Source organism: Meles meles, chromosome 6, assembly GCF_922984935.1.
Source record: "Meles meles chromosome 6, mMelMel3.1 paternal haplotype, whole genome shotgun sequence".
In the NCBI taxonomy this organism is placed as follows: domain Eukaryota; kingdom Metazoa; phylum Chordata; class Mammalia; order Carnivora; family Mustelidae; genus Meles; species Meles meles.
Window position 1 is genome coordinate 90,631,973 of NC_060071.1, and position 16,293 is coordinate 90,648,265.

At 31.6% G+C, this 16,293-nt stretch overlaps 1 protein-coding gene across 7 annotated transcripts in view; it reads left to right on the plus strand.

Annotated features, from left to right (window-relative positions):
* The window catches only part of MIPOL1 (mirror-image polydactyly 1), a 328,041-nt gene that overhangs the window by 72,912 nt on the left and 238,836 nt on the right, over window positions 1-16,293 (plus strand). For all 7 annotated transcript variants that reach the window (XM_046006980.1, XM_046006981.1, XM_046006984.1 and 4 more), the window contains 2 exons: window positions 876-1,011; window positions 2,367-2,472. In XM_046006980.1, the coding sequence (XP_045862936.1) occupies window positions 876-1,011; window positions 2,367-2,472 (242 nt within the window). The remainder of the gene's footprint in view (window positions 1-875; window positions 1,012-2,366; window positions 2,473-16,293) is intronic.

Sequence of the window (16,293 nt, forward strand, 5' to 3'; positions counted from 1 at the left end):
AACTTACATATATATTAATGTGTCCCTACTTCTTGGCAAATAGTTATATCATTACTAAAGTGCAGATTTCAAATATACTTTTGGGGGATAAGAGTAAGGATGAATGAAGAAGTGATAAACATTTTTCAACCACATGAGACAAATAGTAGAGATTGGGCTAAAACCACAGTATGAAATATCTAATGTAATTGCAGCAGAAGAAATACATGGTAGGTAGAGCTGCAGTGACTGTCCCACACCTCACTGATTAACTTCTTAGAAACTCTAAGATTTACCTGTGTTTACAACTTTAATATGATGCCTTCAAAAATGATCCATCTCTTTTCCCTTCCCTTCTTTATACTACATGCTAACAAGTCGATATTGTTCTCAAATAGCATACAAAATGTCAAAAAAATTACTTACCATTAAATGTCACAGGAATAGGTTTTCATTTTTAATTTGTTTTGAGTTTAATAATGAAAAAATGATATTCTGTCAACCAAAATGAAAAAAAGTATGAATGGTGTTCCCATTTTCCAAAAAGTGAGATATGTTTCTAGAATCCTGACCAAAAGTCTAAACTGAATTATTCACAACCCTTAAAACCTGAATTCTTTAAGTGTAGTGAACCATGAATCTCTGTAGAAGTTATTAAATGTTTTCCACAGATTTAGTTCTCTTATTTGATCAATTAGAACCTCTGTAAAATTGATGTATTTATTCTTTTTGATCCATAGTATTGTCTTAATGGTGCATAACAAGAGAAATTTAAAATTAAGTAACTTTACATATTTTTTGTTAAATTTGTCTCCCTCATGCACATTCTAAAATTTATAGATCCTGTATAGTAGAAATCATATGTATATATTGTTTAACAGTTTTTTTTATTACAGCATTATGGAACATAGAGAAAATGATTTGCAGTGTGAATGTATGATCCCTTGTCAAGTTACTTCAGACTTAGATAAAGAGGAGAAAATAGCATTTCTTCTAAAAGAATTGGACGTTCTCAGAGCGAGCAATAAAAAGGTACAATATTGAAGGTCTGATAATTGTACAGTGTGCATTTAGCCGTTGACCTTCTAAGTTTGCTTTGTTGCCCATCATAATTCAGTTTCATGCTGTACTTTCATCCTTTAATGATATAGCTCTATGTTGTTGCCATACTATGGCATCAGAGTATGACTGAGACAGTGGCTATGAAAAGCAATTTCTTTAATTTCCTCCCTGGCTGGCCTGTGATATCACTTCCTTTTTCATAAAACTATGGTACCTGGAGTAGGTACCTAAAAAGAAGATTCAAGTTTTATTGTAGTAAAAGTTTACTTCAGTATTATGGAAAGTGAGAAACACAATGTACTGATTTTGTGTTACTTAACTTTTTTTTCTTTTTTTATTAGTATCAGTGCCCTATATTTTACTTCAATAATATATATAATTTAAAGTCATAAGGCTTGGCAATATCGTCACATTCCTTGTGTTGTTATGTACCATTGTATTTGTCCAGTCCAATTTGTCATGTCATGTTTTATGTTTCCGGACTCTTTCTAGTTACATTTCTTTGAGCTTTAAATAATGTTATTAAATAATGTTCATATTTTATGCTTTCTGTTTTTTTAACCTCTGCATACCTCTACATACCTCTCTGATTTTAATATTCTAGTTTTTTGACCTGATCATACTGAAGCACGATGTTAGGAATATTGATCATGCCTGACAGAAAAGAACACAAATGACAAAAGCCAAGGGAGGAATTAAAAAAAACCCACAAAAACAGTTGAGAGGTTCTGTATGAAAGTAGGAGATATTTTCTGTATTTTCATTTAGCAATTATTTATTATATGCCAGTTATAAATCAAGTACCAGTGCCAATTTAAATGGAATATGATGGGATAGCATTCTCAAAGGAGATTTGTTTCACATATTAAGATTATTATCTTAATTAATTTTGTTTCAAAATATTAGAATTACTAAGAGAAGCTATAAAGCTGTGCTGTCCATTATTTTATTAGGATAGTGCCTTCCAAGTCTTTTGCTGTAAGACAAAAGAACAGATCAGATTGCTTTTTGCAATAGTTATTTTTGATAATTATGTCATTCCTTCTTTAATTTCATTGGCCTGTACACACAGTATTAATTAAGTATTAATTAAGTGTATATCAAAATGTTTCAATAATTTCTATATCATTATAGGTAGTTATTACTTTATGAAATGTCTTAAAATTTTAAATATTAAGGGGTTCCCCCCCCACCCCGGAGTTATGTATTTAGGCAATTAAATGTAATATAGAAAGGCTTAGAAAAAAATAATTTCTACTTTGGGATTAATTATATTTCTGCAGGAAATTTATCAAATAAGAATCTGTTTTTTCAATGTGTTTTAGCTTCAAGAAAAATTGACTAAAGAAGATAAGGAACATAGAAAACTAAAGCTTAAGCTGGAACTCCAGGAGAAAGCAACAGAAGCTCATATTGCTGAAAAGACAGCAGGTATACTAGATGGTTATTAACATACAGTCTTAAGAGTCATACACAAGGTTATTATATGAGGTGGCTTTGGTGAATACTCGCATACTAGCTTATTTGCCAAAGGAGGGGAAGCTCTGTCTTTTTTTTTTTTTTTTTTTTTTTGGCTGCATAGAAAATAGGTGGCTTTAACATCCTGGTACTGGTATTAGTGAGAGCTTTACCTGTATTCATACTGATTTGGGCATTAAATGCATTGTTAACACCATGTCAATCCAATCACAAAAAGGTTGTTTGTTTTGTTGGAAGGGCCTGAACAAACAAGGGGAAATAATGATTACCAGTGCCTCTACCTTTCAACCAGCAGTTCAAATACCACTTATTGTTTTAGCTCGTTGAGAGGAAATACTTCTGTTCTGTGTAAAGATAGTCATATATTCATTGCCAATGGAAACCTACTTTGATTCAAAAATCTGTTTTGTGCAATTAATAAATTTTCATCTGATGATGTGGATAATGATGGAGTTAGTATTTTCACTGAGAAGATTAAAATAAAAGGTTGCCAGAGTTTAAGATAATAAATGACTGCCTTAAATATGTTTTGGAGTCTATCTTTACTCACAGATATTTGCAAGGAGAAATATTTTTTAATGTATCTGTGATATATTACAGATCAGATCAGATGATTGTCAATAGTCTGTTACTCTCTTCCTCACACTGTTTTATGTTAAGGATAGAAATCTCACAGTATAATAGAAATTAACATGCAGAAGCATTTTAAAGGTTATTTATTTTAGTGTTTTTGTATCAATTGGAATGATTTTAAAAAAATTGTATTTTGTGATTAGTTTGAAGCTATAATCATATTTTTATGAGCTACATTAAGCTGTTTGCATATATGGAAGAATTCTGGTATCTTAGGTCAGAGACATTCACTGGTAGAGCCTGTCTTCAGAATATCACTATGCAAAATACAGCTAAACATCACTATGAAAATATAACCAAAATTACCATAAATAAATACTCGAGCTAAAATAACAAATGGTTGCTTTTCAGTTAATGTTCAAGAGCCATGGATGTTTTGTTTCTTATTTAGTAGAGAAATATGAGGCTAATATATTTTAAGGAAAATTGACCATATGTTAAAAATGAATAATTCAGATATAAATTTGGAACAATTTGGAAGTATCTTGATTTTTTAATAATCAAATATGTGTATACTAACTGCGAAGAACGTATTATAAGAAGTACATTTGTTTGAAGGTGTTTGTGTCATGGCTTTGCATGCGTCTTACAGGAGTAATTCGGTAAGATTTAGGCCAGTTAGGCCATTTCACTGGTGACAAGCATGGATTGTTATGGCTGCATAGATCATTTTATGTGTTGGAGGGGAAAAGTCATTAAACAGTGTTGTCTAATCTTAAAACTTCTGTATGATATAGCTAATCATTTACTTCAAATATTTACTTATTTGTATATATTTAAGACTTCCCTTTGACTAAATAGTATGAATCATGCATACATAAATTGGAAAGAATTTGATTGCTTTATGATTCTTGTTAATCACATATTTCTCATGAATGATACAATATTATGTTAGTAAATGTTTGAAAATGTTTGGTATTTTTTTGCAGCCTCCTAAATTGATGAAAATAGCAGTGCTATATAGTTTCTCTGGAACAAAGCAATTTAGTTAAAAGAGATACATCCAACCTCTTAGTTACAAAAATGACAAAAATGAAAATCCTCTGAAGTTTCTTTAAAGTATAAATTTTCAGTGTGTATCTTTTAAATGTTTCAGTTCTACCTTTTAAAAAAGATTAAAGATATTTTACTTATGACATTAGAGAGAATCATCATTGTATTATGTCAAAATTTTTTAAAAAACTGAATTGCTTAAAAAATCCATTGGTTTGAAACTATAAGAAATTCATTAAGTGATTCTTAATAGACTCATGATTCTTCCATATTTTTTCATACATATATTTTAAATAGATTATTTCCTACCCGACTGGTTATAAGTGCAGTGAAAAAGCAAAACACAGTAACAAAAACAACTATGTCAGTACCTTAATAGAAAGAGGGACATTATAGGAATATGATTACTTGTGAAAAATGTTTTATTTAGTATCATATGGAAGGATAATAATCCACATAAATAGTACAAGAAATCCACATAAATAGTAATGTTTGTTTCTATCATTTGCTCATTTTTATATTCAAAATAAAAAGTGTACTTAGTTAAGTATATTATAAATATGTACCACATTTATGTATTATAATGTATTATAAGCAGAATATAAATGTTTAAAAAAATGAAGATATCCCACATTAAAAGAAATACATGCAAAAACATCTCTAAACTAAACATTGGAAATTGCAAATAAGATACAAAATGTATGTTCATAGATTTTTTCAAATAAAATACTAATTAAATATGAGGTACTCAAAGGAATTAGGAGCCATTTCTATATAAGAATATTCATATCAGTATTAGTTATGATAGCCAAAAGTTAAAATCAAACACTAAGAGAATGGTTAAATAAATTAAGATATGTTTATGCTGTCAGACATCATGCAGTAACTAAAAACCATTTCCGACTAATTGGTGCAAGGAGAAAATCTTCATGACAACATTAAGTGAAACGTAGGGGAAAACTGTAATTTAATTTTGTTAAATGTATTTATACATGTGCATTATATGAAACAAAAGGCAAATTTTGGTAGTATCAATGGATGTATTAATGTTTCAATTAAGTTTTCCGCCCTTTCAAGCTTTCTACAATGACTGTGGATTACATTTAGTAGTACTACTATGATTAGAGATTAGTATTACTAATCACTAAAGATGTGATTTTTTAAAAAAAGTTGCTTGCTTTCTAATCTAAAAATGACTCCTGTGATAGATTTGATTATATAAAGACCACATAAACCAAAGTTTTATGAAATCTCATATGATGGTTGTGATCAAATCTTGTCATTTTACCTATGCCATTTTTGTTGTCTTTCAGATTTTCCCATTTGTTTTTGTCTTTATGTGTATTATATAACTTATGTATATATTAGTCCATCTTTTCTTCCCACCTGATTGAATATAAGAATACGAATCTGGTGTTGTCGGGATGCTTGTGGTGGCCTGGTCGGTTAATCGGTTAAGCGTCTGCCTTTGGCTCAGGTCATGATCCCAGGGTCCTAGGATTGAGTGTCACATCGGGCTCTGCTCCCTGGGAAGCCTACTTCTCCCTCTGCCTGCCACTACCCCCGCTTGTGCTCTCTCTCTCTCCCCAACAAATAAATAAAGTCTTAAAAAAGAAAAAAATATGGTATAGTCAAAACTACATAAAACAAGGTGCCCAGTTGTTTGTAAATCACATTGAAATAATGGGAAATCCAAAAGCCTTGGAATCAAATTGACTGAGGTTCAAATCACAGCTTTGATATTTAATACCAGTTTTGTGTCTTTGGGCAAGTTACTTACTAGCTTCATCAGGTTTACTTTCTCCCATGTAAGATGTAAATGTTAACTAATTTACCAGATAATTTTAAGGATTATAGATAATTTATAAAAGCACCTAATGTATAACTGGTACTCAGTAAGTTGTAGCTAATAGTAATACTGGTTATTTCTATCTTTATAAAATTCTTAAATCTTTAATAATAATCAGAAGTCATTGGAGCACCGGGTGTGGTGCATAAACAATGAATTCTGGAACACTGAAAAAAATAAAATAAAATGAAAAAAATGTAAAGTAGAAAAAAATAAATAAAATAAAATAAAGGAAAAAAAGTCATGAAAAGATTTTTGTTCTATGGCTTTTAATTAAAATACATTTTACTTAAATGTAAATCCAAAATAAAAAGAAATGGAATACAAATGATTTGGGCTTTAATCTAATATATACCTATAATAAACCTTCAGGCAAACTGTTAAAATAGTGTTAAGCCTGTTTCCTTTACTTCCCTGTTGCTTTTACATAATGTGAATACTGTCATTCTGATGTAATCCCAGGAGGGTTTGAAACTCAGTTGTTTCCTCTACGAGATAAAATCTCAAATGGTTGACCCTTTTACCCTCCTCTTCTTTTTTGATATCACCATTACCATCATTACTATTTTTATTAGGTACTTTATAGGAACTAAACTAACTTCTTTAAAAATCAAACAAATATTTATTGAAGGGTCATTATATACTGGGCATTGTGTTAGGCCCCACAAATAAGAAAGATTTGGGATTTCAGAGATTTCTTTTAGACTGCAATCACTTTCCCCTCATAATACACTATTGAAATAGGTAGTGGTTAATTGTTCAGACTTTGGATTTAGACCTTTGTTCTAATCTTTTTACCACTTATCATGTGTAAGTGACAGCCTCTCTAAGCTTTGGTTAAACTTATTTTGTAGGTTACTGTGACATTTAAGTGAGATAATGGTTATGAAGCATTTAACCCATAGAAGGCACTCAATAGATAAGATGATTGTTTTCTCAAGACTCCTTGATTTAATAGGGGATATATTCAAAGTGTACCCAATATAAGTTGTTACTTATATGGTTATATAGGTAGTTATATAAGTAGTTACTTATATACTTTCAACTATTTATATATGGTTTTGTTTCTCAAAGGATTGATAAGTACTTCTTTTTTTAATTTATCAAGTATTTTTATTTCATTTATCCCCACAGTTTTCAAATTTCCCTTGATTTTAAGATTTAACCTTACTTAAAAAGTTTGAGAATATGAAAATTATTTTTTAAATCTTTACAAAAAAGAAAATAAAGGAAAAAAGGACGCCTGGGTGGCTCAGTGGGTTAAAGCCTTTGCCTTTGGCTCAGGTAACGATACCCGGGTCCTGGGATTGAGCCCCGTATCCGGCTCTCTGCTCGGCGGGGAGCCACCTCTGCTGCCTCTCTGCCTACTTGTGATCTCTGTCAAATAAAAAAATCTTTAAAAAAAAAAAAAAGAAAGAAAGGAAAAATACATAGTAAGTCTTATTTATTTAGCAAAAGCTGAAATAAACACGTCATTCCCTGTTAACACTGGGAAAAATTTATCTCATTGGAGCTATTTAGTACTTCTTACTGTGTTTAACTCACTAAATTGTACATGTGGATAAGAGTATTTGAAAATTATTGATATATATGACCTTTAAATACTAGGGGATATTTTAGAGAAGCACAGCAGAAACATTGACTTTTTTTTCTATTTCTTTTCATCTAAATAGAATATTTAGGGGCGCCTGTGTGGCTCAGTGGGTTAAGCCGCTGCCTTCAGCTCAGGTCATGATCTCAGGGTCCTGGGATTGAGCCCCACATCGGGCTCTCTGCTCAGCGGAGAGCCTGCTTCCCTTCATGTCTCTCTGCCTGCCTCTCTTGTGATTTCTCTCTGTCAAATAAATAAATAAAATCTTTAAAATAAATAAATAAATAAATAAATAGAATATTTAGACCACAAACACTTCAAAATTTGTTTTGAGTTTGACAGTGACAGATAGTATTGCCTGGCCTATTGCAACCATTAATTTACTCTTAGGTCAGCAATGTAGTTATAAGTTTATAAATAACTTGTTCAGTTAAACCTTTCAGTTTTCCTAAATAGGCTCAGTGGGCATTATGTAGTGTAATGTCTCTTAATTTTTATTACTGTATTCCATTTAGAGTATACAGATGATGTGTAAATTTTGTATGTAAGAATATTTAGTTTTTTATGTAATTTTGTGATATTTAAAATATACTTCTTTAAAAGCCTTATTTTTTCTATTTCTTAAATGCTCACTTTAGAGTCTGCTTTATATGTTAGTTATTTTTCTTTCTTGCATGTCATCCATTAAAGATTAGCTGTGGAAGGTTGGAGCATGGAGAGATTATGAATGACAGAACAACTCCTGTAGAATAATAATCAGTTTTTGGTATTTAATGCTGTTTGACTTTTGCAGACACATTTCTTATTAACCTTTGGTACAAAGAGAAATCCAGGTTCCTGATATCTCATGGAGAAGATGAATTTGAGATCCTCTTCCAATTAAACTGAAATAAGGCCAATATTGGGTTTTAGCCAAAAGAACGCCTTAGTTCCTAAGTCTTGTGTTTATAAATCTCTCTCTCTCTCTCTCTCTCTCCGTCCATCTATCTTAGTTACATTTTACATATAATTCAGTGGCTACATAATTTGCTTATCTTGCTGTACTGATTCTGCAAGCATTTAATCTGCTTTTTACAGCTTATCTCTTTAAATGTAGATTCTTTTCTCTGTACCCAAATTTAGACTGATATTTTATAAATTAAAAAAATATATATATTGTCAACCTCTTCTTATTACGGAGTGTTCATTTGTTTTTGGTAGGAAGGAGAGGAGTTTAATTGTGATTGCCCAAAGCATCAGAACATAGAATCCATGAAACTTGCAACTTAAGTTTTTCTAGGTTAACATGTAAATGTTAAAAGTATAGATATATAACCATTATAGCAAGTACATTAAGACATTGCAGCCAGTTAACATTGAAAAATGGAAGTTGTGTCATAGAAAACATTTACATTATTCTCTTTTCATCAAAAGTATTCATTACTGTATACCATAACTCAGATGATATTGACCATCTAATGATTAAGAGCAAGAGTGAATTTTACATATCAGAGGAAGATAATATAATATGTACTTTAAAAAAATACATGTTAGAATACTATTTTCCTGTGTATATAATGGGCATTATTAAAATGTGATAGCCTTTAACACTGAGATGTATTAACAGTATTATAATGGAGCAAGTCATATACATCTATATGAGTTTTGTTCTAAGATTTTATTCATTTGAGAGAGAGACAGACGACTGAGACAGAGAGCACAAGCAGGAAGAGAGGGAGAAGGAGACGGAGACTCCCCGCTGAGCTGGGAGCCCAACATGGGGCTTGATCCCGGGACCTGGAGATCATGACCTGAGCCGAAGGTAGAGGCTTAATCATCTGAGCCACCCAGGTGCCCCTACATCAATTTTTTCATATCCATATCATCTTTTAGTTTAGAAGGAAAAAGGATTTCAAAAATACGACCAGTTGTTTCAGATAGAAACAAAAAGCCCAATTCTGTGAAATACAGCAATTAGAAATACTGATGGGTAAAGTGTTCATTATATTATTATCTTTGGCTGCGGAGTCCTTTGGTTGTGAATCAGGATTATGATGAGTGCCAAGTGAAATAATGCTTGAGGGTAGAGTATGGCCAATTTTGTAAACTCTATTCCTAGGAAAGTTTGTACTTTTCTAGAAAAAACAAAATAAACACTGGGTGAACAAAGAAAGCATTATGCATAACAATGACCAACAATTGAAATATTTAATTAGGTCTAGTATACTATGAAGTTTACCGTGGTGTCAAGCAGTTGAGAGCATATCATCTAATTAGAATAATAAAAATTTTCAGAAAATGATTCTTAAGACCTCTATATGTTTAGATAATTCTGAAGAGGAAATGGTCTTGGAAGAACTTAGGTAGCAGATATATATATATATATATAATTTTTTTAAAAGATTTTATTTATTTATTTGACAGACAGATACACAGCAAGAGAGGAACACAAGCAGGAGGAGTGGGAGAGGGAGAAGCAGGCCTCCTGCCGAGCAGGGAGCCAGATATGGGGCCAATCCCAGGACCCTGGGATCATGACCTGAGCCAAAGGCAGACGCTTAATGACTGAGCAACCCAGGGGCTCCCGCAGTTATATTTCATAGAATTTTCATATTGGTATTTAACTAAAATTTAAAGTAGATATTCTATGCAGAAAGTAAGTACCTCTTAAAATTGTATTTCAGAAGTACATAAAATAATTGATAGTGGTTTTAATACTTCAAATAAGCTTATCTCTTTCACATTAACAATTTTAGCTCTAGTATCAGATGTATATATATCACATATATTAAATATATATATATTAAATAGGATATTCTTAGAAAGTATTACTACATACTCTGAGTTTTCTGCACTAAGTACATGTATATAATAATTCAGGGTTTTGCAAAAAAAATTTCTTATTTTATAATTTTGCTAATAAAACTTACTTGCATATTTTTCTAATGAATTTTTAACAGTTTCTATACTGTTGATAAGTATAAATGTATTAGCAACTTTACAGAGGAAAATTGGAAAGTGTATGTTAAGAGCTTAAGAAGCTGCTATTTAATGCAGTAACCATACTTCTCAGAATTTTCCTCAGTAGTTAGCTGTGTATATACATAGAAATTTCTGTACAAAGATGTTCATTACAATATTATTTATATAGTGAATAGGTGAGAACAGTGTAAAATCTAATACTAGGAGCATCTTAGTTCTATCAAATACGGCATGTCCAAATGATAAAATCCCAGGTACTATTTCATATTTATAAATAATACTAAAGAATATAGGAACATATTCTGTTTAAGTATACACAGAAAGTTACAAGATTATGTAAAATATTTCCATCTTCTGTATTTTTACAGTGAGCCTGTATTAATCAGAAAAGGTTGTTTACAGAATATCATATAAAATGTTGAACATTCAAATATAGTTTTAGAAAAACTTAATAGTCTGGTCTGTAAAAGAAAAAATAGAGGCATCAAACTACTTGGGGTAGGTTGGTTAATTTTCCATTGTTGTAGAGTATTTACCATCTATGTTTAAATTTCTGATAACTGATTTATGCAAAGAGAGAAATTATAATTTCTAAGGAAATTAAAAGACATAGTATAATGTTTGTGGTTCTAGAGTATATATTGGTGGTTTCATAAAACACTAGCATATTTGCAAGGAATCCATTTAACACGTAAAGAAATAGACATCCAGACAATTTGAAATTGTTTCAAATATAATAAAAACCTGTCTTTCATAGGACATATCTATATTTGTTGCTTAGAATTTTTCAACATGAATTATAATGAGTGATTATTTTATGTGTTTCAAATCCTGATGATATCTTTTTTCTTCACTTTGGTTCAGCCTTTTCTCTATTTATATAACTACCTTGAGGATGTTAACAAATGGATTCTTTTTCTTGGTAAATGTCTATCCTCCAAATTATGTTATTTAGGGAATCATGATCCAGTGTTTAAACTAGAATGTTTTCCAATACACTGCCTCACTTCTATTGTATTTTAAAAGTAGTATGAGAAGTGTAGAATATAGGATTGTCAATAGACTCGGGTTCTACTAAGAAAATATGTACTCTGTCTTGACTCAATAAACTCATACTTCGTATGGTTCAGCTTCTTCATATTTACTCTTGCCCATATTAGAAAACAATTAGCTTACTAAACAAATTTGAGTATTTGGTGTTGGGGGGGGTGATCCTCTCTGAATCTTCCTCGAATTTGCCTAAGAATTATAGTATATTTGATAACCATGTTTAAAAATGGAGATATCCAAATATTATTGTAAACACCCAATGATTTGTTTTACCTACAATATAAGTATTTTACTTGGTTGGCTTACATAGTAGCTAATAATATTTGTTAATGTAATTTAACTGCTGTGAACCTTTACTGAACAAATATTGAAATTTATTCAAGTCAAAGAAAGAGAATCTCTAATGACTTTTGTTAAAGCTTCTATTTAATAGTTAAGGAGAAAAGTTTGTATGACATACGAGATGCAATTAACAGTAGATTTTACATTTAATAAAAAGAAAGAAGCATGCGTATTTGCTTTATTCATTCCATCATAATTTGCATTAGAGCTGTGGGTGTTTAATGAGCAAATTCCAACTAAAATGCTATATTGATTTTCTAGTGAACTTTGTAATAGTCATCTACCTTGGAAAAGCTCAGTGTTTACAATTAAGTTTTCTTTACTAAAAATGTTTGAGAGTTGCATATTGATCCTTTAAAAGTACTGAATTCTAGAAAGAATCGGGTTTTTCATAATCAAATTTCACATATAACCTAATAGATGTTAAAAAATTAATTTTGGAAATACTTCTTCACGTTTATAAAATGTGTAATCAGATTTTATGTGTTTGTGCTTTATGGCACTTTAAAACTTAACCTTAGAATACTCAGTAGGCAATCTCCTTTAATATACACATTATTTACCTCTTTAGAGTTGATAGCATTAGAGAGGGAAAAAATGTTTTCTGTTGATTAACACAGGACCAAATAAGACCTTGGTATAAATTGTTTAAGCATAGAGATAACTATACTTACTCTTCAAGCCCCTGACATTGCTAGTCTTATCTTTCATTAAAGTGTTATTGTATATAAAGTGGAACCCAGCTTACATTAAATGTCACTTTGTAACATCTCATCATACTCTACAGAAGCGGTAGGAAGCCTCTTGGTATTTAAAGTTTAGTAATTAGTATTTTAACCTTTTGATATGTCAGAATATTTCAGGGCATGACATACATGTTTATCTGTACTTAGATCATTGTGTAGCATCATTTTGTCCATCCTAACTGACCTACAAATTAGAAGTTGGTTTTTTTTTTTAGAAATGAAAAAAAAAATTTTTTTTTTTCATTGCTGTGTAGTTGACACATGTTAGGTTAGTTTCAGGTGTACAGCATAGCGATTCAACAACCCTACATGTTGTGCTATGTTCACCACAAGTAATGACTATCATCTATCACCATACAACACTATTAAATACCATTGATACTATTGACTACATTATCTATGCCATATCTTTCATCCTTATGACATATCCATTCCATAATTGGAAGCCTGTATCTCCCACTCCCCTTCACCCATTTTGCCCATTCTCCCATGACATCCCCATTTAGCACCCACCAGTTTATTCTCTATGTTAATGGAATCATTTCTGTTTTTTGTTAATTTTTTTCTAATTTTGTTTTGTTTTTAGATTCTCTGTATAAGTAAAATCATATGATATTTGTTTTTTCTTTTTCTGACTTATTTTACTCAGCATAATACCCTCTAGGTCCATCCATGTTGTCACAAATGGCAAGATTTCATTCTTTTTTGTGGCTGAGTAATAGTCCATTGTGTGTGTGTATGTATATATATATATATATGTATCTTCCTTATCCATTCATCTATCAGTGGACACTTGGGTTGCTTCCATATCTTGGGTTTTATAAATAATGTTGCAGTAAACATAAGAGTGAAATTAGAAGTATCTTATAATATACAGTATCTTAGAATATTGTGATATTTTGTACAAATTATTATGTCATTATAGTGCACAATATAGAATGAGTTCTAAGTAATTTTTCTTTCAGTTCCCATGTATAATTTTTGAATGCCAACAAAATATACACATGTATGTATATACATATATGTATGTGTGTATATATAGGTATACATACATGTATATAGATGGTCCAAATTAATCAAAATCATCTCTTTAATATATCTAGAAATGAAGCCACATTGTGCATCTGTGGATGAAAGTGGTAATGGTAGTGGTGGCGTGGAACCAGTGTTTGTTGGGAATCTACTTATTTGGCCAAGAACTTTCATATATTATCTCACTTAATTTTTCCCTAACAACCATAAATAGTGGTATCATATACATTTTATGCACCTGCAGTGAGACTAAAATAATTTAAAAATACACAAAAGCAGGTAACCTAACTTTAGTATGTTGACACTTTGGATCTGAATCAAAGCCCACATTCTTCCTAATACACTATGTTGCTTTCTCTAAGCTGTTATGAGTATCCTTCCTGGAAGAAAATTGCATACAGTTATCAGGGGGAATTAAAACTCATTATTATGTAGTGTATCATGGGCAGAAGTTTCTTTCAAAATGGCATGATGAATTAATACATAGGCGCAGAATAGTAGAGCTACAGAAAGCCACATAGTATCAATGATACTACCTTTAAAAAAAAAATCTATGAAAATTGTGCTGGAAAGTACAGGTTCTTCTAAAAGCTGTGTTTGTAACAAGTATTTATTAACCTTATCTAACAGTTGATTAAGAGCATTTGATTTTATGCAAGTGGATATCCAGTTAATTTAACACAATTTGCCATAGAGTTTGTTTATCTAGTCTTCTGTGGATAGAAATTTTTGTTTCTAGTTTTGGGCTAGTATAAATAAAGACACTATGAATATCTGTGTGTCTTTGTATGGACATATGCTTTAATTTGTCTTGGATCAATACCTGTGAGTTAAATAGCTGAGTCTTTCAGTAGGTGCATGTTTAACTTTTTGAGAAGCCGCCCAACTGTGATTGCACCATCCTGCATTCCCATGGGCAGTGAATGAGGATTTCAGTTGCTCTCCCTTCTTCCCAGCATCTTTTTTTTTTTTTAAATATATTTATTTATTTAACAGAGACAGCACAAATAGGCAGAGAGGCAGGTAGAGAGAGAGGAAGGGAAAGCAGGCTCCCGCTGAGCAGAGAGCCCGACGTGGGGCTTGATCCCAGGACCCTGAGATCATGCCCTGAGCTGAAGGCAGAGGTTTAACCCACTGAGCCACCCAGGTGCCCCTCTTCCCAGCATCTTTAATCATGCTTTCATTCTAGCCTTTGTAATAGGTATGTGGTAGTTATCTTGTAGTTTTAATTTGTATTTCTCTAATGACTGAAGATGTTGAGCACCTTTTCTTGTGCTTAATTATCATCAGTATGTCTGCTTTGATAAAGTGTCTAAGGTTTTTGCCCATTTTTAATTGTTTTTTTGTTGCTTTCTTATTACTGAGGTTTGAGAGTTTTAAAAATTATGTCTGGATACAAGTCTTTTATCAGATATATGCTTTGCAATTATCTTTTTCCTTCTGTGGCTTGTTTAACTTTCTTATCCATGTCTTTTGAAGAGTGGAGATTTTTAATTGAGTTAGATTGAAGTCCAGTTTATCAATTTTTAAAAGTGGGTTATGCTTTGGTACTATGGTTAAGAAAGCTTTACCTACCTAAACTCACGGCTCTCTCCCAGACTGTTTATAGTTTTAGGCTTTGTATTCATATTGTGGAATGAAAGGTTTTTTGCCTTTAAAAATTAATAAAAATTACTAAAATAACAAAGAAAAGCAAAGCCAATATAATCCCATTCAAGGCCATATGCTACCTTCTTGTTTCAGCTCTTATACTGTAAATTAGTGGGTTTTTCTTAAGCTTATTTAGTGTTAGAATTACTTCATTTTTGTGCCTTTTACTGGTGATTTCCCAGTTTCAAACAGCCCCCAAGTGTAGTGCTGATACCCTGTCTAGTGTTCCCTGAGTACAAGAAGGCTATGATGTGTGTTATGGAGAAAATATGTATTAGGTAAGTTTTGTTCAGGAATGAGTTACACAGTGCCCTTGGCCATGGATTCAATGTTATTAGATCAATAGTGTATGTTAAACAAGTATCTTTAAACAGAAACATATGTAAAACAGGGTTATGTATTAGTTGGTTGAATTTTTTTGTCATTTGTCCTAATTTTGGTGCTTATTTGCATGTCTGGCATTTGGATACCATGATGAGTTTTACCATTTTGGAAGCTATTTTGTATTCTTATAAAATATTTTTGAGCTTTCTTATCAGTTGTACTTATGTTTTTCGGAAACAGGTCTCTCCTTTTGGGTCTTGTTTTAAAGATATGCTAGATGTGGGGCACCTGGGTGGCTCAGTGGGTAAAGCCTCTGCCTTCAGCCCAGGTCATGGTCCCAGGGTCCTGGGATCGAGCCCCATATCGGGCTCTCTGCTCAGCAGGGAGCCTGCTTCCTCCAATCTCTCTCTCTGCCTGCCTCTCTGCCTACTTGTGATCTCTGTCTGACTTGTCAAATAAATAAATAAAATCTTAAAAAAAAAAAAAAAGATATGCTAGATGTTACCAGAGCAGTGTTTGGGGTTAATTAATCCCCACTACTGAGGCAAGACCCTTTTGAGTACTCTATGCAGTACCTCATGAATCTTTTAGTTTTCTGATCT